We start from the raw sequence: 25,224 nt of genomic DNA on the forward strand, positions 1-25,224 counted from the left end.
TCTACTACATAATTCCGATTCCAGAATAGCTGATGATGATGATCTACAAAGGAGAAAAAGAAAGTCAGGCACCTTGAAGATAGGAGAAATTCCCAGAGTTTAGAAATATCTCCCCCACAAATCCCACCAAATTAGAGATTCATTAGGATTAATGAGCTCTTCTTTTAAATGCAAATTCCTTCTGGGAGTGTTTGCTTATTAGTCATTCACCAAGAGAAGTAGGTGGAAAGAACTGTGGAATGGCTACTCCATTAACTTCTTTTCATTCTCCAGTCACATATTCATTATTCCAGGCAGCCTGGTGCAGCAGCAAAAGAATGGCTTTGGAATCTGAGAGAACTCAACCAAATCTTTACCAGACCTATGACTTTGTGAAGCTACTTAACTTTTCAGCACCTCAATTTCCTTATCTGAAAAATGGGACTAATGATACATAATGAGGCTGACATGAAGATCATATTATAAAACAAGTTCAACAAGAATTGCTTCAAAGAAGGGAGAAGAGCTGGGGCAAGATAAATGTTTTCTCATATGCCTTGGTATCAAATGCTGTTCTGTCTTCACATGCAGTTGTTGCTATCATCTTCAGTAAGGGAGAAATGCTCCTAACACTAAATATGAAGAAGGTTTTATTATCTACTTAATGAAAGCAGAAAGGTGCTAGAATCCAAATTGTCTAACAATGCCAAATAATTCACACCATGCTGATTCCCACACCTTATCAAAAATGAGTTGTCTAAAGGAGATTAATACACTTTACATTTAACTCCTCTCCAATTCAGTTTAATTTTCCCTTCTACTTTTTCTAACACTACCCACTGCATTCCCATTCTCCACCGAAATGAAGAAATGAGGAATGAAGTAAGCAAAACAAACATTGCTGAAGACATGACCTGCCCACCAGCCAGCTACTGTAAGGTCAGAATTCTGATAACAATTGAGAAGTCTCCATGAGGAAATGAACTAAATATAGAAGCAGCCAAACCACAGAGGGAGGAATGCAGTTGGAAAACAAATATAGGAAAAGGTTCAACCTGACAAAGAATTTAAAAAATAAAATGGCTCAAAGAATATGTGAAATTATCATGCCAAAATAATTACACTGAATTGGTGCAGCTTCTATGGTAAATATTAGGATGATTCCTTTAAATAAAAAGAAAGTACTGTGACTCAATAGTAATATCAGTTCTAGATATTTATCCAAAGAAAATGAAAACACTAAACTGAAAAAATCTGTTCAGAGCACTAATCACAATAACCAAGACATGTAAAAAGCTGAAATGTCCATCCACAGATGACTGGAAAAATAATTTATTGTATGTATAGTTGGTGAAATACTGCTTGATTATTTTAAATGAATTCTTGCTTTCTGTGAGGATATGGATGGAAGTTGATGTAACTGCTATATGATAAAGTGAGGCAGAAAGTAGTTTCTTTAACATGTGGAATGTAAATCACTACACAGACAAATTCCAATAAAAGTAATTTTTAGATTCTGTGGTTATCAGACAGGGAGATGAGTAGGAAAGGAGGTAGGAAAAAAGGTAGAGAGAGAGGATCAATCTGATAATGAGAATGGCACTATACATTTTGGCAGTAGGTAAACTGAATGATATACACATATGGAAGTATAAAGTTGTACTTCCTGAATTTTATATAGTATAAACTAATGATAAAACAATAAATCTTAGAAATGAGTGAAAAATGGCATTGAGAACAAATTAGCACTCCAAATTTATTACACTCAAAATTTACTAAGGATGAAAATATTTATTTATACTTTAAAAATATTTTTTATTTGTTTTATTTTGGCTAGAGACAGAAAATGACAATGAAGAAGGGGAAGAAAGAAGGAGAGAGATACAGGAAGCAGTGTTTCACCTCTTGTGAAGCTCTCCCCTGACCTGGCTGGTAGGGTGGGGATCAAAGGCTTGAGCCCTGGTCTTTTCATGTTGTAATGCATACTCTCAACCATGTATGCCACCACCAGCCCCTAAGAGTGAAAAATAAAACTTGTATCATTCTATAATGAAGCAAATGCTCAATAAATACCTGTTGAAATATAATTGTATATATATTTGCTAAGTACATAAATAGCTTCTTAACTGTTAAGATAAATTAAGAGTTCAATAGAATAGGTAATGTGATTTGTATGATATTAGTGTGAGTTTTAAGGTGTATACACTTTATATGTATAGATGATTTTTAGGCATCATGTTAAATTTTAATCTTCCAACTGTTTATAATACAGCTAAATCTTGCTTACTTCTATGAAAGTTTAGGGTAACAATGAATACGTAATAGCATTTACTCTGGAAAGGAATCATACCAGCAACTCTGGGAAGGTAAGACATATTCATCAGTCTTAACCAGCCTGCTCTTAATTAACCTGCAGCTGAGATTCCAAAAATGTCTTTATGTTTGAATCTTAATATGTTGCAGTTATAGATAATATTTTTTGTAAGATCTGAAAGTAATCCAAAAACATTACTTGAACATTTAATACTATATTAAATGTTTAAGCTTTGGCATTCTTACTTTCAAGCTGGAAGACTAGAAACATTAAGAGGTCAAATTAATCTTGTATATCTATATTAAACAACATGATTTTATGCTGCATAAATCTGCCTTTAAATTATTTTTAAGTATCTTCTCTAAATTATAGTAAATTTTTATACTGGGAAAGTAAGTTGGACATAACACTCCTGATCCTGAATCTCCCAATACTGCTGAAAAAAAGCTCTACAGGTCCTATACCTTTTGCTGAAAACAAAATGGACTGACACACACAAAAGAATTTTCAGGCGCATAACTTGAGGTCTAAAATTATTTTTAAAAAAGAAAGAGAAAAGGAAATGGAAAGGAAAGGAAAGCAGAGGGGAAGGGAGAGGAGGGGAGAGGATGGAAGGGGAGGGGAGGGAAGGGAAGGGAAGAAAAGAGTCTTACTTCACCAGGCTATCTGGTATTTTGAAAACAAAGATTCAAATGTGCTACCTGCTGTGGGTGACGATAATGACATGGATCCCTTACTAATTATGCCAACCTACACAGTCTTTCATACATAAGAGAATTGTCTTGTTTTGCAAACCAATAGATTTGTGAATTTACTGTTTGTCCAGTTGGCTCAGTCACTTTAAAACACTAAAAGCTAAATAACCTTAAGGATCAGGACAGCTCACTGGTTAGAGCACAGGCACGTGTCAGAATCCAGGTTCATGGTCCTGGAACCACAAATAGGAGGATCAGGTATACTGTGCTGTAATGTCTCTCTTTATCCTTCCCTATCTTAAGTTTAAAACAAAAGTATCCACAGAAAGCAGTGGAGTCATGCATGTACTTAGCCCCAGCATAACAACAACAAAGAAAAAAAATTAAAGAAGAGGAAGGAGGCCAAAAATGTGTTTCAACATGCAGTATAAGTACAACTAGAGATTTTATTTATGTAGGATTCCTATTTTCTTAAAACTGTTCCCTTAGATTGCTTTTAAAAGTGTTATAGCTCTAATTTGAAGAGACATATGCACCACTGTGTTCACAGCTGCACTATTCACAGTGGACAAGGAGTTTAAGCAACCTAAATGCCCATAGATGGACAATGGTCAAAAAAAAAAAATTAAGAGAATATGCCATCATTGGTAAAAGAAAACAAGTTTATTAGTAGCACTTAGAACTTAGTGAAAGATAGCTATACAAAAGGTGAACAAAGAAGTAAATAGTCACATATCTAATGTAAAGTTTAGACTGGAGTTCTACAATAAGGAAGTGCAAGCAGAATAGTTGTAAGATGTCTCAAAACACTTTCCAGTAGTTTGTAAAGGTAGGGGGCAAAAATAGACAAAGGTCAATAGTGAATTTGAACCTATTAGGAAAACTGATATGTTTCTAAACTATGTGATAAAAAATAGGACAAAGAAGAGATTTTTATCAAGTTCTACATAATTAGTGATATTGAATCATAATTAGTGATAGTGAATTGGGATAAATACTTAAAATATAAGAGCTGGTTAGAAATCTAAAGGGATTTTAATAAAGTATATTTCCTTTATTATATTTAATGCTATAGTTTTTAATTTAAACTAATACATATTTGAAAAAATTTAAAATATCTTCTTAGAAGTAGTGTTTCACTAGGAATATATAACAAATGTTTGATATTTAAAATATTACTTTTCATGTGTGGGAGAAAGGAACTCGAATATACTGTTGACTGGAATGCAAAACATCTGAAGATTGGTTAAAAAATTAAATGGTGGTGTGTGTTTGGGACTATAGCAGCCACCAACTTTTGTAGTTTCATCCCTGTGGGTGTAGGGCCAACACACACAAAAAAGGAAGTGGGTTCTATCTGGTCTAAGGCTCTGAGAATTGGATATGTCACTTCTGGAGGCGGGGTTATAGAGTAGCAGCAGCAGCAGCAGCAGCAATTTGCTCTCCCAGATCAACTAGGAATAGAAAAGAGGATCACCTGAGAATGCATCAAGACAAGACTAGGATCACTCCAGGAACCCACTAAACCACTGGTGAGTGCAAACATGTGTGGCTCATGGAGAGAGGGAAGAGATTCCTGGCACTAAAAGTCCATAGCTAGTCAGGAGCTGGTACTAGCCTGGGAGTCTGCCAGTTGAAATACTACCTCTGGTCTGGATTTTATCAACAAAAAGACTGTTGAAAGAAGGAGAATGTAAGCCTCACCAATTTACAACTGTGGGTCTCTATTTCTGTTGCCCTTCAAGGGCTAGAACAGCAGCAAGGAAGCCCTATACTGGTTAAACTAAGAAGAACCATTGGAGAAATGAACTAGGAAAAAAGTCCAAATAAATTCCCCCAAACGATAGAAGCACATAAGAATGAAGATAATATTCAAACACTAGTTGATGTAATAGTCACAGGAGTGAGGAAAGCTTTTGAAGGTAATATCAGAAATGGGGGAACAGCAAATGAGACTCTGAAAGAAAACAGGTAAGCAGAGAGCTGATGTTACCATGACACCAACCTGACTTTCCTGGGCAGACAACCTCACCAATGAGTCCTGGAACCCTACCTCCCCAGAGCCCTACCCAACTAGGGAAAGACAGTAACAGGATGGAGATACGGATCAACCTGTCAATGCCCATGTCCAGCGGAGAAGCAACTATAGAAGCCAGATCTCCTACCTTCTGCACCCCACAAAGATCTTTGGTCCACACTCTCAAAGGGATAAAAAATAGGGAAGCTTCCAATGGAGTGGATGGGATATGGAACTCTGGTAGTGAGAGTTGCATGGAATTATAACCTTCTTATCCCACAGTCTTGTTGATCATTATTAAGTCACTAGTAAAAAAAATCCTCATTTCACCAGGACAGATATCTGGAAAATACTCTCACCTCCAGCCTGGACCCTTTTCCACCATCAGTATCAGGATGCCAAAGCCAGCCCTCAACTCCCTCCTTACCCCTATTTGTTTTGGTGCAATAAACCAAACCCAGTTCAAGTTTTAGTTTGTGTGTTTCCCTGGCTATTACTGTTTCTTTCTTTCTTTTTTCTTTTTTTTCAATTTTTTTTTTCTGGGGTTGGTAGGGGTGGAGAATCATAGCACATTTTTCTATACATGTTACATTTCTCCAGTTCTACATAGTAGGTGTCTGCTACATACTCTTGCTCCTGCCTTCATCAAAGACCCGAGACCTCCTTTCTTCCTAGGCCCTCCTATCCCATAGTCCCTTGCTGTGGTGCCGTATATAACCCCCAGTCCAAGTTTCTTCTTGTATTCTCCCTTTCTAACTCCGTTTCCCAAGTGGCACATGCATGTGGAGTCACCCAGCATTCATCTCTCTCTTCCTGACCTATCCCACCCAAAACTGGAAAAAAAAAAAAAAAGAACGAGACTCTGGAAAATAGACTGGTAACCAAGGGAGAGAACTGGGAGGTTGTGTGTGTGTGTGTGTGTGTGTGTGTGTGTGTGTGTGTGTCTGTGTCTGTGTGTGTGACGGAGTCCTAAAATCTTACATTATAAACCAATGCTAAATAAGTTGGAAGGGAATAGGAAATTAGCACAACAGTTTACCACATGCTTAAAATTTCTCATGGTTTTTATGCAAAAAACATTCATATCTGAGGCTCTGAGATCCCAGGTTCTATCTACAACTTCACTATAAGCCACAGCTGAATAGTGCTTGGTCTCTGTCTCTCTCAGTTAAATAAATAAGTAAGTATTTGTAAAAATGAAAAAAATCATATAAACATAATGTTCAAAAACTATGTAGCCGTTCAATATATTAACAAAGGGGATCACTAATTTCAAGACTAGTTAAACAGTAAAAACTATCATTTAATTTAATTTAATTTTTTTTTTTTTTGCCTCCAGGGTTATCACTGGGCTCAGTGCCTGCACTACGAATCCACTGCTCCTGGTGGCCATTTTTTTCCATTTTATTTTTTAATTGGATAGGACAGAGAAATTGAGGCGGAGGGAGAAGAGAAGGTGATAGACACCTGCAGACCTGCTTTCACTGCTTGTGAAGTGACCCCCCGTAGGTGGGAAGCCAGGGGCTCGAAAAGGGAGGTCTTGCACTTTGTACTATGTGCACTTAACCTGGTGTGCCATCGCCTGACCTCCTATTTTAATTTTTTTGTTCATTTTTTTCCCACCAGGATTACTGCTGAGGGCTCAGTGCCTACACAACTAATCTCCCTCTCTTGGCAGCCATTTTTCTTCCTTTTCCTTAGTTCTGATAGAGACAGAGAAATGGGGATTGAAGGGAATGGAGAGACACCTGAAACCTGTTTCACCACTTGTGAAGTTTCTGCCTACTGGTGCAGATCCAGGCCCCAGGACATGGACACTTGTGACACTGTAACAGTTGCACCACTGCCCAGCCCCTAGATTTGAAATTTTAAGAAGCTCTCTTCTTCTCCTTTCTCCACATTTATTTTTTAACCCTTTGTCTCTTTATTTGCTAAAATATGAAGAATGAAATAAAACCCCTTTTTTCTTTTCTTTACCAAAGCACTCTTTAGCTCTGGTTTATTGTGGTGTGGAGGACTGAACCTGGGACTTAGAGCCTCAGGCATAGGAGTCTCTTTGCATAATCATTATGTTATCTACCCCTAACACAAAATAAAATTCTTTAACTACTTGTAAATGACTATATAGGGTTTTAATCTATGCATTTGTTAGAGCTATATTACATGTTACAATTCTAACACAGTTCAGATAATCAAGGAGCCTTTCTTATAAGGAGAAAAGAAATCTATTAAAATACATTCACAATAGTGTATAACCAAGTTGGTCTTGTTTATTCTCTTATATAGCACTTCTTAGCAGATATTAAACAAATGATTTTTCAGCTTTTCATCAAAATTATGACAACTTTATTAAAGGACAAATCTCCTTATGATAACTTTATAAAGATGGAATCATTCTGAATATTTACAATGTGAAAATGAGAGACTTTAAAATTTTGCAACATCATTAAGTACCTAATTGTTTAAATTCGTACTCAAGCTGACATCTCTCTGGTTCTAATACCCATTTTCTTTCTGATATAATTATAAAAAGAAATAGTTCATTCTGAATTCTCTCCATAAACAATATCCACCTTTAGAATGGACCAGGTTCATAAGCAAACTACTCATTTGTGGTCTTAAATTTCCTTGCTCCACATTCTTTTGGTGAATGTACTAAATGAGAGTAGACAGCAATACCTGTTTCTGGTTTCATTTTGCTTAACCAGTAGTGCACTGATCATTTTATAACACTGTGCAAAACAAATGAACAAAACTGAATATCACATGTAACAGACTGCATACCTACTGAAACAGCCTTGTTAGTGGTTTTTAGGTATACAATGGAGTAATTATTTATGGCTCTGATGTTTCATTTCTATTTACTCTTAAAGACTTCAAACCTGTTTTACATCTCTGTAATGAAAAGACACCACTTGGCCTCTAAAATAACACACACATAGCATGGTAGTATCTTAAATGTTATATGGGACCTCCAGCCTCAGGCATGAAAATCTTTTACATATGTTATCTCCTCAGCTACTAACACTTCACTTTTAAAAACCACATGTATAGTAAAGACACAGAAGCAACTGTGAGAATACCTATCTTGATTACTGTTCTCCATTCCCACTTCCAACTCCACTTTGTAAGAGAGATCTAGAAAAAAGTATTCATATTGTCCATTTCATTTTTACCTCCCAGTCCCAACGATTAATAAGCAACCATAGAAACAAATGCTATAGCATCTGCCTTTTTAAAACTAATTTCTGCTATACCTTTTAAAACTAATTTCTGCTATATAAAAAGACAGAATTTTAACTTCTCATATACCAAGTGTACAACAAAAGATGAATGATTAAGAGAAGTTGTAGCAGAGGCTGGGCAGTGGTGAATCGGTTTAGTACACACATTACCATGTGCAAGGACCCCCAATTGGAACTCCTGCTTCCCACCCTGCAGGGGAAGTGCTTCAAGAGTGGTGAAGCATGGGCAGGGGAAGATAACATCATGGTTATGCAAACAGACTCTCATGCTTGAGGCTCCAAAGTCCCAGGTTCAATCCATTGCACCACCATAAGCCAGAGCTGAGCAGTGCTCTGGTTAAAAAAATTAATAAATTAAAGACATAAATTTAAAAAATTTAAAAGAGTGGTGAAGCAGGTCTGCATGTATCTTATTTTTCTTTCTTCCCATATCCCCTACCCCTCTTAATTTCTCTCTGTCCTATCAAATAAAAGAAAGAGAGAGAATGTAAAAACAGTTGTTGGGAGTGGGGAATTCATAGTACTAGCACTGAGGCCCAGTGGTACCTCTGGTGGCAATAAAAATAAGTAAAGAAGTTGTGGAATATACACACAATGGAATACTACAGAGCTGTAAGAAATTACAACATATTCTCCTTTGCTGCAATACTGATGGAATTAGGGGGGAATTGTGCTGAGTAAAATAAGCCAGAAGAAGGGCAAGCATAGGATATTCTTGCTCACATATTAATCCTGCTGAATTAACTCCAGGTCCAATTTCTAAAAACAAAAACAAAAACACATTCTGTACTACTTCAGATATAAGGAGAGAGAAAGAGACATTCATTGAAGAACTGCTCCACCATCCATGAAACTCCATTGATGCTGTTTATAGTGTCCACTATGGTGCCAGGTACAGAATCGAAGGCCTGAGATATGGTAAAGCATGTACTCTGTCCACTTAGTCACTTTCTAGCCTTAAAATATATTTGAGATTGAAAATAATGAACTACTAACTACATCTAAAAATATGGGTTTTTTTCATACTAGATAATTTTTTAGTGCAAGAATAGAATACAAATATAGGTACTAACTGATAAGGTAGCAGAGCTAAGAAGGCACCTGTTTTGCTATACATATGACCCAACATCAAGCCCCTGGTACACCATATTGGAGTGCTACTATACTAGAGGAAGCTTTAGTGTTGGAGTAGAGGGGGGCACGTGGCACTATGGTATCTCTCTCCCTTTCTCACCTTTCAGTGCTATGACATCTCTCTTTGGAAAAAAAATCAACCTAGAGCAGTGAAGTTCATAGAGGATACCAAATATACACACACTAAAAGAGTCCATTCAAATACAGTGCATATATGCAGTTAGAAGTCTGGATTACTGACTTTAATAAAGTAGTGAAAAGTTGCAATGATGACTTGATTCTGTAAAAAAAATAAAAAATTAAGTAGTGAAAAGGGTGGGTTGGGAGGAGGCCAATTCTAGAACTATATAACTTCTAATTTTTTAATTGGGTATTAGTGGCATATATAAACTATAATTTGTACATGTTTCTGTATGTTATTTAGCAACTTAAAAAATAATGACATAAAAACATTCATATTATTAAAGTAGAAGAAAATGCATTACAAAACTGCATAAAGTGTAGTTTCTATTCTCTAAATAATAGCAAAGAAAAACTGTTAGAGAAGTTTGGGCAGTGGTACACCTGGCTAAAAGCACACTCTACCAGGTGCAAGCGCAAAAACCTATTCCAAGCTCCAGCTTCCCACCTGCAGAGAGTGGTGAAATAGGTCTGTAGGCATCCATCTTTCTCTCTCCCTCTATCATATATATATATATATATATATATATATATATATATATATATATATATGGAAAAAATAGCTATTGGAGGTCTGGATTCATAGTGCTAGCACCAAGCACCAGTGATAACCCTGGTGCCAGAAAGAAAGAAAGAAAGAAAGAAAGAAAGAAAGAAAGAAAGAAAGAAAGGAGAAAAGAAAGAAAAAGCTGTTAGAAAGAAAACAAGCAGTAGGGGACCATAGTTGGGATATAACTGGCAGGATTAGAGGAGCAAGTGAGATACAGAAAAAGACTGCCAGGTTATTTTATTGAAGTAGTTTGTTAGGAAAGCATTGTTTGAAGAGAAATGATGCTGGCTACCTGGTGTGTAGGGTGAAAGAAGATGATTGTTAAGACAGGAAAATCTTGTGAAGCTGTTTAAGTTCTGATGGGAAAAAAAAAAAATCAGTGGAGAGGGAAAGGTACTGGGTATATAGAGAAATAAATAATGCCCTTAAAAAAATGAGTATACAAAAGAAGCAATTTCTGAATAGAGGCAGGAAGATTTTTAACATTATATGTACACAGAGCTATGTATTTTCAGTTTCACAGATGAATTCATAAAAAGAAAACTTGTCAATTCTCAATTCATATATATATATATATATATATATATATATATATATATATATATTCTCACCCTTATCTGAGACCTTGAGATTATCAATGTATCTGAATCAGGGAACTGTTAAGAGTTTCTAGAGAGCTGGGTGGTAGTGCAGCGGGTTAAGTGCACGTGGCGCAAAGCACAAGGACTAGCCTAAGGATCCCAGTTTGATTCCCTGGCTCCCCACCTGCAGGGGAGTAGCTTCACAGGCGTTGAAGCAGGTCTGCAGGTGTCTGTCTTTCTCTCCTCTATCTTTCCCTCCTCTCTCCATTTCTCTGTCCTATCCAACGACGATGACATCATAACAACAATAATAACTACAACAATAAAACAACAAAGGCAACAAAAGGTAGTAAATAAATAAATATTTTTAAAAAAGAATATTAAAAAAAGAGTTTATGCCAGAGTAACTATTCACTTTACAATAATTTAGGCTAAAATGGTCAGGCAAGGCTTAACGGCAAGTAGCATTTCTACTATATGCTAGCTGACTTTACGCAAGTTACTTAACCTCATTGTGTCTGAGTGACCTTATTTTAAAAATGATGATAATGATAATAGCAGGTTGATAGGAAACTTAAATGAGATCATCCACATAAAACAACTTAGTCAAACATATGGCACAGTGAAAACACTAGTAATTATAAATTGTTTTTGGTTATCTTTTAATCTGGAATAAGAGTTTCCAAGATATCTGTAGACTCACACATAGGAAAAAAAAAACAATCACATAATAAGTAATGAAGTAAGTACTAATTTGCTGTGTCCTTTCTCTTTTTCTCTCTCTCTCCCCGCCCCCTTTCTTTCCCTCTCCTCTTCTCTCTTCCCCCCTCCCACCTTCTCAGTGTTGAACAAGTTGGGATGCATTGGATCGACCTTCCCATGGTGCATCCCGTGAGTACCCATTCATTGGGGAAACTGACGATCCTTCCTAGCAGACTGAATCCACATGGATCCCAGTCACTTTCAAAGCCATTAACTGGCTATGGAAGAAGGGCAAACGCTAGAAGAAGAAGAAGGCTCAACTGAATTACAGTGTAGAACATATGCCTTCTATTCACAAGCTAAATCTGCTAATAAAATTACTGACAAAGTGCTTCAAGAAATATTGCTGTATAGTTCCATGTGAAAAATATGCAATTAAAAGTAGCTGTTTACTTTCAGTCAAAGAGTAAGCTATGTAGATGGAAGACAGATGTTGGAGGAAGACTTTTCAGAATATCCACTTCGTGTATTTTTTTTTTTTTTTTTAATATTTATTTTATTTATTTATTCCCTTTTGTTGCCCTTGTTGTTTTTTTATTGTTGTAGTTATTATTGTTGTTGTCGTTGTTGGATAGGACAGAGAGAAATGGAGAGAGGAGGGGAAGACAGAGAGGAGAGAAAGATAGACACCTGCAGACCTGCTTCACCACCTGTGAAGCAACTCCCCTGCAGGTGGGGAGCCGGGGTTCGAACCGGGATCCTTATGCCGGTCCTTGTGCTTTGCGCCACCTGCGCTTAACCCGCTGCGCTACAGCCCGACTCCCCCACTTCGTGTATTTTAAAAGCAGTTGTATATAGTATCTAGTTAGAAAAGTTTAAGACTACCAAAGAAAAAGGATGTAGATATTGAATTGTGTCTGAAATTTTTGGGGAAAATTCTTGCTGTGTCTTCTATCTACTACAATACAACATTAAGTTATAATTATCTTGATGAAAGCAGTTTCTAGTATTTATATGGTAAAAATTACTATAGACTTAAGATATAAAAAATGAAAAACTGGGCCTGCTATCTTTGTTTCACATTAAATAGCACAATGATATCTACCTGGCTTTTTTCTTTTTGAAGAAACTTTTGATTTTTGGTCAGAAATCTGTTAGTTATATATCATTGTTTAAAAAAAAAAAAAAAAACCATACCCAAGTTCACTCACTTCTCACCCATGGTCATGGTTATTATCCCTTGGCCCTCAAAATCAATCATCTGTTTTCCATCTTTATAACGCTTAATTTAGGATTATATAAATGTAATCATAAATCGTATAATTATTTGAGATTAGCTGTTCTATTTTCTGTTGTTGGGGCTTATTACACGAGGTTGACTTTATCAGATAGAAAGGGACAGACACAGGAAGAAAGGAAAAGACACCATAGCACTGAAGCTTTCCTAGTGCAGTGGGGATCAGGCTGGAACCTGGATTCTAAACATGGTAGTCTTTTCAGGTGGGCTTTCTTGCTGGCCTTTGAGATACGCTTTTAATAATTTTTTTCCAACCTCACTTCTCATATTTCATATTCTCAACTGCTTTTTTCTAAAACTCAGGCTTTTTTTTTAGGTTATAATTTACACGCTGTACCAGTGCACATATTTCAGTGCGCTAATCTATTAAGTTGTTTTTCTATTAAGTTTTAAACATTTCATTGTAATACAATTAATGTATAAAACTGCACATTTTTTCTAGTGTCAAGTGTTACAGTTTGACATATGTATACATTTGTGAAAGCACTATCACAATCAAGATAGTGAACATGTATTCCTGAGCCCAAAACGTTCTCCATGTTCCTTTGAAATCCAACTGTCCTACACTACATTTCCATGTCAAGGAATCACTTTGCATTCCACCGTCCACAGACTTGTATTTGCTACTTTGTATTTGTACTTTTTTTTTTATTGCCACCAGGATTATCACTAGGGCATGGTGCTAGCACTACAAACCCACCCCTCCAGGTGGCCATTCCCCACCCCACCTTTTTTCTTTCTATTTTATTTGATAGAACCGAGAGAAATTGAGAGGAGACAGAGAGAGGGAGAGAGAGACAGGCATCTGTAGACCTGCCTCACAGCTCATGGCTCTCAAAGATTCCCCTTTGCAGGTAGGGAGTGGGGGCTTAAACCTGGGTCCTTGCAAACATGGTAATGTGTTTGGTAATCCAGGTGCGCCACTGCTCAAACTCCCCCTAACACCCTGACTAAACTCTTTTTTTATAAAGCTATCACAAGTATTTTTTTGTCTCTCTTTTTCTTTTTTTTTTTTAAATTTCTTTATTGGGGAATTAATATTTTACATTCAACAGTAAATACAATAGTTTGTACATGCATAACATTTCTCAGTTTAAATTTTAAATAAGGAATTATTCAATGTTTCATTTCTACTGTGTAAATATCTAGAAGTGGAATGACTAGTATAGTTTTATAATTTTAAAAACTGATTTATTTCATTAGTTTTTTTGAGATAATACTGGTTTACAAGACTGTATATGTTTTAGAAATACAATTTCATAGGACAGGGAGATAGCACAATGGTAGCACACTAGACTTTCACTCCTAAAGTTCAGAAGTCTTGGATTCAACTCCCAGTACAAGCATTAAACCAGAGCTCAGCAATGCCTAATGTGGGTCTTTCTCCTATTATACATTATTTTCAAAAGTACAATTTCATACCACTTCAAAATGTGTCATCACAACACACCTATTACCAATGTACTAAAATCCCATCACTAAAGTCCACTGGAATCACTCAAAGTTTACAACTCACATCCCCCTCCCCATCGAACACCCTTTGTTAATCACAGTTTTGTAGTCTGAGGCTGTAAGTTTGGTTTTATTTGTCTTTGCTTGCCTGTTCTTTATATAATGCTAAAAATAATATCTTTTATATAAATATGTATTTCCCTTTAGCATTTCTTATAGTGTCAATTAAGTTTTTGAATTGTCTGTCTGAAAAAAACTTTCAAATATGAGTGATAACCTGCCTGGGTAGAGTATTATAACTGGAGGTTCTTCGCATTGAAAACTTTTTATTTTAGGGCTAAGAAGATGTATTTGCTTATGCAAAAAGACTTTCATGCCTAAGGCACCAAAGATTTAGTCACTAGCACCACCAAACTAGAGCTGAGCAATGCTCTATTAAAAAGCAACAACAAAAAAGAAAGCAAGGAAAACTTTTTTTCTACTTGATATTTTAAAAAAGCAATTTCTTTAAGCATTTTGCTCATTTCTTTGTTTCCTCCAGTACTTCTTGATCTTTCTGTTGAGAAATGAGGTGATAAGTTTTTGACCCACTTGGGATACTTCCAGTTATTCTCAACCCACATTGTCTTCTGGGTTTCACCATCATCTTTCCAGTAGAGACAGAGACAGAGATAGAGAGAGGTTCTCCAGTCTTTGTCCTCCTCCTTCTTCTTCCTCTCCACCCCCCCCCCCCTTCCCTCCAGAACACTTCTCAGCTCTGGTTTATAGTGATGCAAAGACTTGAACCTGGGACTTTGGAGTCTCAGGCATGAAAGTCTCCTTCGTAACCATTATGCTATTTATTCCTGTCTATGTTTTACTCAATTGTTTTCTTCTTTTGCTTTCTCCTTCTCTTGCTCCTATTTTTTTCTTCCTTTCCTCCTTCTCCTTTTTTATGATTTTCTTATAGAAGGGAGAGATGGAGAGAGAGAGACACCGAGACCACAGCACCACTTAACTCTGGCATAATGCTATGCCACAGCTTGAACTTGGGACTTCTCTCATGTAAGTCCTGTGAACCACAGCTGTACTATTTCTCTGCTGGGAGGATGTTCTCTCTCTTTTTTTTTTCCTTTAAATGGTTTATTATTGTATTATACAGCAAACCCTAACAAAGGGACTTTTCAAAGTTAACCTAATTACCAAATAATGCATGATAACAATAACTATCCATTGTCTTCTTAAACCCTAAGACAGCAGGAACCTCACATTTCCACTATAGAGCCATATTTCCCCCAGTTATGGAACCTTAGGGTGGGTCCCACTTTCCTTCATGCTTCTTTCAATTCATATCAAATAATATTGCATCCGCCGATCACAACCTAATCAAGGCAAAGAGTGCCACCCCAGCATGCTTCACTTCAGACTGTGTCCAGAGACTTCAGGAGTGGAATGACAACCCTTCAGCTTCATCACTTGGGTGAGTCCTTTCCTTTCATAGTATTCTCTAATTCCACTCCAGGTGGTCCACTCCCCAATAAAGTCCCCAAACCTAGATATAGACCAGATCCCCTGAGATAGAGCATGTGTTCACACGTATCAATAAACTAGGGCAAAATATATACCTGAAAGCAAATGTACACAATATTCTGCAGTGAGAACCCCCAACAGTTCATCTGCACTATTCTAACCTTTAAGTCCATGATTGTTCAACAATTTGTTTGGCTTTGTATGTTAACTCTCTTTTCAGCCACCAGGTCCTGGATGCCAGCTTTATGCCGACCAGACTTCCCTGGACTGAAGACCCCACTAATGTGTCTTGGAGCTCCGCTTCCCCAGACACCCACCCTACTAGGGAAAGAGAAAGGCAGACTGGGAGTATGGATCGACCAGTCAACGCCCATGTTCAGTGGGGAAGCAATTACAGAAGCCAGACCTTCCACCTTCTGCAACCCACAATGACCCTGGCTGGGTCCATACTCCCAGAGGGATAGAGAATGGGAAAGCTATCAGGGGAGGGGGTGGTATATGGAGATCGGGTTGTGGGAATTGTGTGGAGTTGTACCCCTCCTATTCTACGGTTTGTTAATGTTTTCTTTATTAAATAAATTTTTAAAAAAGATTCATTATTTTATTTCAGATAGAGTTTCATATGAGAGAACTCACAGCACCACAGCATATATATATGGTGTCGCAGATCAAACTTGGAGGCACAGGTACGTAAATCCTACACTTTAACAGCTGAACTATTTTCTCAGTTGCTCAATAACATATTGTTTTCTTATTGTTGAGCTCTGATAGCTATTTATATTACAGATAAAGTTGTTTTTTTAAAAAAAAAAACAGATACATGCTTTATAAATATTTCCTCCAATCCTGAAGCTTTTTTCATGTTTGCTTTTAGAATTCAAAACCTGGGAAAGAACCAGGGCTTAAGGCATGCTTGATAATACTAAACTGCCTCTCAAGGCAAATTTTTTCTTATGTATTTTAGAAAGAGAAATAGATAGAGGTAGGGGAAAATTTCAGAGCAGAGCTCCATCATCCATGGAGCTCCATTATGCTCACATTTGTTTCTGGAGTTGAACCTCTGACCACATGCATGGAAGGCATGTACTCTACTGATAAGCAACCTCCTAGGCCCCTCTTTTTATTTTCTTAATTATAGACTTTCCAAAAACAGAATGTTTTATTTTGATGAAGTCTAAATTCACACATGCAGAGAACAGATTGGTGGTTTCTAGGTATAGGAAATAAGGAGTATGTGAAATGGGCTAAAAAGGTCAAAATGTACAAACTTCTAGTTATAAAAATAAAGCCCTTGGTATATGATTTAGGATATTAATTATCATATGGTGCCTACAACTAACACTATATTATATATATGAAAGCTTATAAGAAAATGGAATATAAAAGCTCTTATAAGAATACACTCTAACACTGTTTAGTAATGTTAAACTTACTATGTTCATTTCACAATATATAAATATCAAATCATTATGTTGTATGTTTAAAATTAACATGTTACATGTCAGTTTTATCTAATGAATGAAATATTTTTGTTAAAGTCTAATTTACCATTTTATCCTATAGATCATATATATATGTTATATCTAAAACAGCGTTATCTAAGATAACAAAGATATCACCCTGTGCTTTCAATTACTCATTTTATAGACTTAGATTTTATATTTGGGTCTGTTAACCAATTTCAATTATTCATTCTCTATAGTATAATTCTTATACAGATTCTAGGGGATATTGCTCTCAGGGGCTGAGGGAAAGAAAAAAAAAAGCAGTGAGTGACTGAGTTAGAAAAGAATAAGTAAAGTACTAACATGCAGAAAGCCAAAGATAGAGAAGGTGCAATTAGAGGAGAGTTCAGGCTGTCGGAGCCTCCATGGACTTTTGTAAGAGAACCAATAGAAGAAAACATAGAGTAATGGCCACTGGATCTGACAATGAGATCAGTGGTAGGCTTTGAGATACAAGTTTCAATACAATGAACAGACAGAAGCCAGACTGAAAAGGATTAAAAGGAAGCATGGAAGCATGGTGAAGAAGGAAAGTGCTAAAACCGCCCTTTTGAAAATTTCAGCAAAGAGAATGAAAGAAACACATATGACAGTGAACACAAAGAGTTTCCTGAGCAGAGAAAAAGGCTAGTAGAGACAGATTAAAAGAATAAGAGGAAAGATGTAAGGTAATTGAAGTAAGATTTGAGGTTGAGACAGGATATGATATTGTGTCTGTCAACAACACAGTGTACCTTTTACAAAGAATATAGAAAAAGAGAACTAGGTAAAGATAGAGACATTTTGAGATGATGGTCAGCTACGCTGAAGGGCTTGCTCAACCTTCTGGGCAAAGGAAGGGAGTTGTTTATTCACTGAGACTAAGAAAGGAGGGGGTGAAGCTGGAGTGGGACTTGAGGAGGCTATTTTGGGAGATGTGGTAGGAGAGGAATCAAATATATTGATTATAATAATAAAATTATCAAGGATCTCTGAGAGCATTCACAAATGAATCAATGTTTATAAAACTTAAGTTGCTATAGTCCCTTTCTGTGCTACAAAGAAGTCTAAAAGGGTGGGGGGAGAGCTGTAGTTTAGTGACTTTGGCACTCTCTCTCTTTCTCTCTTCCCCTCCTCCCCTCCCATTAAATAAATAAACCTTTTTATAAAAGAGCAAAAATGGGTTATGGTGATTTCTGAAACACACTGTAATTCTCTACTAAGTCATAACACCTTCTCTTTTCAGGCAATCTATTTAATATGTAGAACAGGTATTATAGTTCCACTTTATGAAAGAAGAAACAGAAGCTGTGGTCATGACTTTGCCCAAATGTTTGGCTAGCAGAGACGTGATTCCAGATCCTCTGATTCCAACAGAGGTAAACTGGAATTTGTAGTAGTTTCCTTACAGTTCCATATAGATTTCTACCTTTATTTCTCTTCATTACCATTCTTACCTTAAAACCTAGTCTCTGAGAGCTTCCTGTTATTTTTAATCAACTTCTCCAATCCATAAAATGTTCTACTCCATTCACCTTTTTAAACTAAACCTTAATTCCTACAGATGCAAAAGTCTATAAGAATTTGGCAATATGAGGATTCAGTTTACAAATGGAAAAAAACTATCAAACTGCACCCAAGTTTTGCCATTCATAATGAATTCAGGTCTGATTCTCTGTGTTGTTAGGAGCTCTGGTGAAGAAAGACAAAAGTAAGTAGGAGAGTACAGTCATCAAAGAGGAGGAAAAAGTCATCAGGGTTATTCTCTAAAAGACCGAAGATGGAATCCTCTTCCTGCAACAACTCCTTTTACAACTCAGTGTTGTAAAACTGGAAGCAGAGCTCTTGAGCTCTTATGCCCTATCCAGATCTCCAATTTTTCCTAACTGAAAAAAAAAAAGTCCAAGAGTCTCCTCCCCTTGAAAATCATACATACATATAAATCATATGTATAAACTCTAAGAACAAATTTTAATCTGGTACCTTCATTTTGCCTAGGAAGAAAATTTTGTTTTTTGGTTTGTTGCACTATCAATAATGAGACTTATAATGGATATGTGTCTAGTACAAATCTTGGTCATTTGTTAACACAATCCTTTTTTTTTTTAAACTCAGATCCTTTTGACCTTGTAACAGTTATTTTGCTACTGTAGACTGTGATGCAAATTAAGGCATTTCTATTCTTATTTCAAAGTCTGCTGCATAAAATAAGTGTATGCTTTTCAAAGTGAATTGACAGCCTAATGTTCAACACTGAACTACAACAAATGAACACTCTGCCATATAATTTCACTCTTACTTAACTAATTTATTTTAAAATTTATCACAAGTGATTTTCACCTCTCCTAAGTTCTGATTTTAAAATACAGCTAGTCTCCTGTTGAAACCTGTATAGAAAATAATCTACAACAGTAGCTTCAAAAACTTTTCCACAAAAGTAGATTATTAACTATTTTTAAAATGCATTAAAGCTAACATAAAACTGTGTAATTGTTTACATTAGACATTATTTTGAAATCAGATCTCTATAAGCCAGATCCTCTTAAAACCCACTCTTTTTAGTCTATACTTGTTGTTACAAAAAGGAACTGTACTACAATAGATTGTCTCACATTTCCTAGAGTTAATTCTGTGAAATAGCAAAACTTTATAGACCTGAATTATAGTCATATTTTATACTTAAGCAATAAAGAATTCCTTCTGAAAAAACAGCAAAACCCTGATGACAAAAAAATAATTTTTTTTCAAGTACTAATAAATTTAAAGTGAAACCCCTTTAAAAATAGGGCTGCTTCTGTTATATCTAATCCACTTTCACACAGTTTTTCTTAATTACACTACAGCTGTCTAGTAGGGCACAACTGACCACTTCCATCATGAAAACAAACTGTACCCCACCATCCAAAGTTCTGGATTAAAAAGCAAATGTTTTTGTGAGCCCGGAGAAAACGGGCGCAGCTGCTCCATTTCACGAGGCAGGCACCTCTACTCCATTCAGCTGTGAAGAATGGCAATGACTGTAAATTGTTCTTCCTGATCGGTTCCACAATAAAAACAAACCACACTACTTTCAATTTTTCAAAGCCAATTTTTTTAAGCCTCCAGTACACTGGAAACAAGAGTTGTGTTCTTCTGATTCATGGCCTTTGATTTCTACATAAACGTCCCTGTATGCATGTAAAAACAGGTCCCTGCAGGATACTCACAGAGACTGTATATATTAACTTACCAGATGTACCAGAAGATAGAAATGCCATCAGCCTACCTTTTAGAGTAAGATACTGTTTAACAGCTTAAACTGCCTGTGACTAAAGGATGTCTGTAAAGAACATACCGTGTGTGGAGAGCTATTAGGTAGTTCATGAGAAAACGACAGTGTTCGCTGAAAGTGCAACAAATGGTTTTTTGAACTTGCACTTCAGTGCTCTCAGTTAAAATTCATGATACAGAATGAAGGTCAGGTCACTCATCTGCATTTGCAACTAAAAGACTTGGAATCCAGTAATAGCTAAACTTATTGGCAGAATTTTATCAAGAAATGTCTAAGTGTTTCCAGTGCCTTGACAATGTCTACAAGTTAAACTTGAGGTCTCTGAAGCATGTCTTCAATCAGAGAAACACTAAATAAAAAATGTGTTAACACACCTTCCTAAAAATTTCTCATCTGTAAATTGATTTCCTACAAATTCAGGTCACTCATCTGCATTTGCAACTGAAAGACTTGGAATCCAGTAATAGCTAAACTATTGGCAGAATTTTATCAAGAAATGTCTAAGTGTTTCCAGTGCTTTGACAATGTCTACGAGTTAAACTTGAGGTCTCTGAAGCATATCTTCAATCAGAGAAACATTAAATAAAAAAATGTGTTAACACACCTTCCTAAAAATTTCTCATCTGTAAATTGATTTCCTACAAATACAGAATACTGGACTACTACCTGATGCACATCTGAAAACAAAAATAGTTGTTTGCTAAGGATGTGAATTAAAGTAACTTTTCAGTAGAGGTCTTAAGGCTCCCCCCCCCCCATACTGAGAAATTAAATGGGTCGTAGCAAATGCAAGGACAAGCTATGTTAGTAGTTTTGGATGAGTTCTTTGATTACTGTGAGTATCTCCAATTAACTCCAAGATTTTCTTGAGAAACTTTGTCTTTGGTGAAACATGATCATTAATGGAATGTTGCAATGGAGTATAAATGTGATCAAATATTAAGGAGACAAAGAGGAAGAAAATGCTTAAATTTGTGAACTTCCACCTTGGTGGCAAAACTGCTGGTATGCAGCTAACAAATCCTCCCTAACATAAGACAGCAATCAATATTATCTAGATGGATAAACAGGTTTCCACTGGGATGATTGCAATCTCTAACCTCGTTGGTCACTCAGTCATTCCATTTATCTCCTACTGATACTTCCACCTTTCCAAACTATCTCATTTTAACCCCCCCATCCTCTCCCAAAATCTATATATCTGTGATTTCAGACCAAGAAAGTTCTTATCAAGTGAGGACTCTCCTTTGAGCTCTATAGATAATGCAAGGTATTAGGTGTTTATTAAATGTATACAATTTTTCCAGGCATTGCTGGAAACTGAATACTATTATCCTTATCCTTGGCAACTGAGTAATAATAAACACTCACAATTTAACATTTGTTTTCTTTCTTTCTGATCATTTTTCTCAGTTTCCTTCACAACAGGTTCCAGAGCATAAGCTTCTCTTGCAACAGAGGAGGTATTCTCTGTTACTCCCCAAGCTTATTCTCATCTCAGGCTCTCTTTAGTAGATTTTATCCAAGACTATATACCTCAAAATATATCTATATGTCTTTGATTACTAGAGCTATTTTTTCTAACATTTCTCGTAAGGCATAAAATAAATCTACTAAGAGAAAGATCACATTTCCCATAGACAATTCCTTCTTTAATTTTTTTTTTAAATAATGATTTATTTTTATGGCAGGAAGGAAGAGAGAACAAAGCACAACTCCAGTATATGCGATGCTAAGGAGAGAAACCAGTCTTGTGTAAGTAAGTCTGCATTCTTCCTTCCTTGACTCCCAACTGTTTCTTCATTTCAGCAACTGGATGTCACATGGGTAGTTCACATCAACAATTCCAACAGGGAATTACTTATCTCTTTCATAAAACATTCTCTTCTTTCTATATTCACTTTCTAAATTCATGGGAGTCATCTTGAACTCTTCCCTCAACTCTCATATCCATTTAACTTCAAGGTCAGGTCAAGTCTACCTTTTTGCCAAACTTGTCTGCTTCTCTCAATTACCACCACTTTAAATCAGTTTCCTAACTCGTCTTATCCTTGAACTTCTGCCCTTTTTGACATCTTCCTCCATATGACAGTCTGAGTAATCTTTCTAAATCCTTAGTCTTTCTTAATCAGGAAAGATGATACAGAAGACCTCTTGAGAACAAAGAATGGAGTTTTAAGAGCAAGGAAGGTTTGAATTAATTTATAAGGTGGACAAAATAGGTTGTAATAAGTCAAAAATCACCACCATTATTGTCATCATCAAGTAAGATCCTACAAGTAAAAAACATGCCTGAGAACCCTCAAGATGGATCAACTATGAATTTGCACAAATAGATAGATTTAGAGTTCTCTGAGACAAAGAGAAAAATAAGGATGATTAAAGATGGAAGTAAGTATGGAAGTGAAAGGGAGCAAGTAGAAGAAGATTATGTCAGTATTATGTGCTCTCCTGGAAAACTAAAAAGAGACAGATCACTTCTTTAAAATAGGGTTGTGGAAGTTTTAAGACTAAAGTTTCTAAGAAAGTTGTTGCAGATTATAGAGCAGCCACTACAGTAAAAAATTCAGATGCAGAATAAATTTTAAATGATATAACAATTAGAGGAAATTCATCCTGAGTACTGAGCTAAGGTTGGAAACATAAATCGGCACCAGACTCAATTAGCACAATAAGAGGAAAGGTTTCAAGGTAGTGGTGGCGGGAGAAAGGGTAAGAATGAGACTATGGTGCTGATGGATTTTAAATCCCAACAGCTCTGGACACGTACCTTCATTCTTTTAGCTCAGATAACCACAAGCCAGTCCATTTCATTGTTCCTCTCCTGGAACATGCTGTGCCATTTCTACAACATGCCATTTAGTCAGAACTGTCTCTTTGGATATGCTGCTTCCTCTCTATCAATGTGCATTGCTCAACCTCCCTTTCACCTCTCTCCATTCTTTATAGAAACAAAAAGGACTCCACCATTAAAAAGAAATTAATTACAATAAGTAAATTAATGGGGGGAATATAGCATAAGGGTCATTTGAAAAGACTTTCTTGCCTTAGGCTACAGTCCTAGCTACAGTCCCCTGCACTAACATAAGCCAGGGCTGGTCAGTGACTCTTTTGTTTGTGTGTACACAGTCACTCTCTCTGCCTTTATCTCTCTCATTAAAACAAAAAATATTTCAAAAAAGAGAAAGAAAGAAAGAAACAAACAAACAAACAAAAAGAAATACTCCTAAACTGATTCAACTGGTCAGGGTCAGCAGGTCACAAAATCTACTAGGCACATAGCATTTGATTGGCAAAGGGGTCGTTTCTACGTGGGGACATTTCTATGTGGGGAAAACTCTGTGTGTGAGGCAGATTTGTTCTAAACCATATGAAGGAATAATGGATATCTTTAAGTACCCTCAGCAGTGTGTAGCAGGATTGTACATTACTCCCAAGGTACTTATTTCCACAACTGATTCAATCTCAAATTTAAAGTTTGATACTTAAGGCTCTCTGCATTTAATAAAAAGACATAGGAAGGTATGTGTTGTTGAGGTCTTTGTGGAAGCAAATACCAAGTAATTCTCCCTAACTAGCAGAAGTATATTTATGAAGCTTTTTCTGAGGATTCCTATCAGCAGAACTATTTCCCTTACCACGCTATCCTGAAAGATAAATGAATATCTTGGATACATCTGACTGGTATGCCCAAAAGTGCAAAGTTACAGTCATGTAAATTCAAACTGCTAGACTGATGAATGAAAAGAGACATCTGGTCTGGTTGTTTCTACTTTTCCTGTCTTGACTTAGAGTTCAGAACTTCACAAGTCACTGGTAAACTTTTAGTTTTACCCCTTTCTTTTAATCTTCATTCATTATTGGAAATGTAAAGGTGTTCATTGGTCACACATTCATTAATTCATCAGACATTTAATATGTAATGTGCTAGACATTAGGGAAAGCACAAAATTAATATAACTGCTTACAGTCTAGGGAGAGAGAAAGCATGTATAAAAATTACTAACTATTCTCTCTCTTCCCTTTCAATTTCTTTCTCTAGCAAAACAAAACAAAACAAAAAAGAAAAATAAATGACTACCAGGAGCAATGGATTCATTGTATAGTTACCTAGTCCCAGCAACAATGCCAGTAGTAGCAGCAGTAGTACTAATTATAAAATTACTATATAGATACTCAATATAGATACTACTATATAGATACTCATTCTGCCAGCTACTATAATACACTTAACATTGGTCTAAATGCTTGAGGATTTAAAAGTGAAATAAATAAGAGAAAAAAAACAAAAACCCTTTTCCTTACAGAGTTTAAATTAGTAAATACGTTAAGAAAGAAAATGAAGCCAATGCACTGAAGTCAGCAACTCCTCAGAACCAGAGAACACAGGCCTTTTCAGAGAGCTATCATCAGCTGAACTTGGAAGATGAGCAAATACACATGGGTAGAAGAGGTGGGGCAGGACCACAGTCCAGGAAGCAAACACACAGATGTGTAAAAGAACAGAGCATGGAGTCAGAAGGGCAGAAATACTTGCTCCAGCCAGGAAACCAATGATGGAAAAGCAACCCAGTAAGAAAGAGGAAAATCCTCTTCAAATGTGAGATCAGTAAGCAATATTCTTTCTCTCTAAGGAAAAATAAAAGCTGTGATTCTATTTCCTTATTTTCCAGTAGTTAGAAAAATAAAATTTGGAGGCAATGAATTTGTCTAGATTTTCATTTTTGATTTGATAAATCTGCTAGGAAACTGGGTTAAAAGGAACAAATAAAAAGCACTAAATAACCAAACACTATTAAAAACCAAAACAAAAT

General features: G+C 36.2%; 1 protein-coding gene across 2 annotated transcripts in view; it reads right to left on the bottom strand.

The window, feature by feature from the left end:
- The window catches only part of UMAD1 (UBAP1-MVB12-associated (UMA) domain containing 1), a 272,473-nt gene that overhangs the window by 78,387 nt on the left and 168,862 nt on the right, over nucleotides 1-25,224 (bottom strand). The window contains exon 3 of one of the 2 annotated variants that reach the window (XM_060196181.1): nucleotides 1,882-1,993. The exons of the other annotated variant lie outside the window; for it this stretch is intronic. Within the exon in view, the coding sequence (XP_060052164.1) occupies nucleotides 1,882-1,975 (94 nt within the window). The 5' untranslated portion in view covers nucleotides 1,976-1,993. The remainder of the gene's footprint in view (nucleotides 1-1,881; nucleotides 1,994-25,224) is intronic. 2 annotated transcript variants of the gene reach the window in all.

The sequence above is a fragment of the Erinaceus europaeus genome, chromosome 8 (genome assembly GCF_950295315.1).
Source record: "Erinaceus europaeus chromosome 8, mEriEur2.1, whole genome shotgun sequence".
In the NCBI taxonomy this organism is placed as follows: domain Eukaryota; kingdom Metazoa; phylum Chordata; class Mammalia; order Eulipotyphla; family Erinaceidae; genus Erinaceus; species Erinaceus europaeus.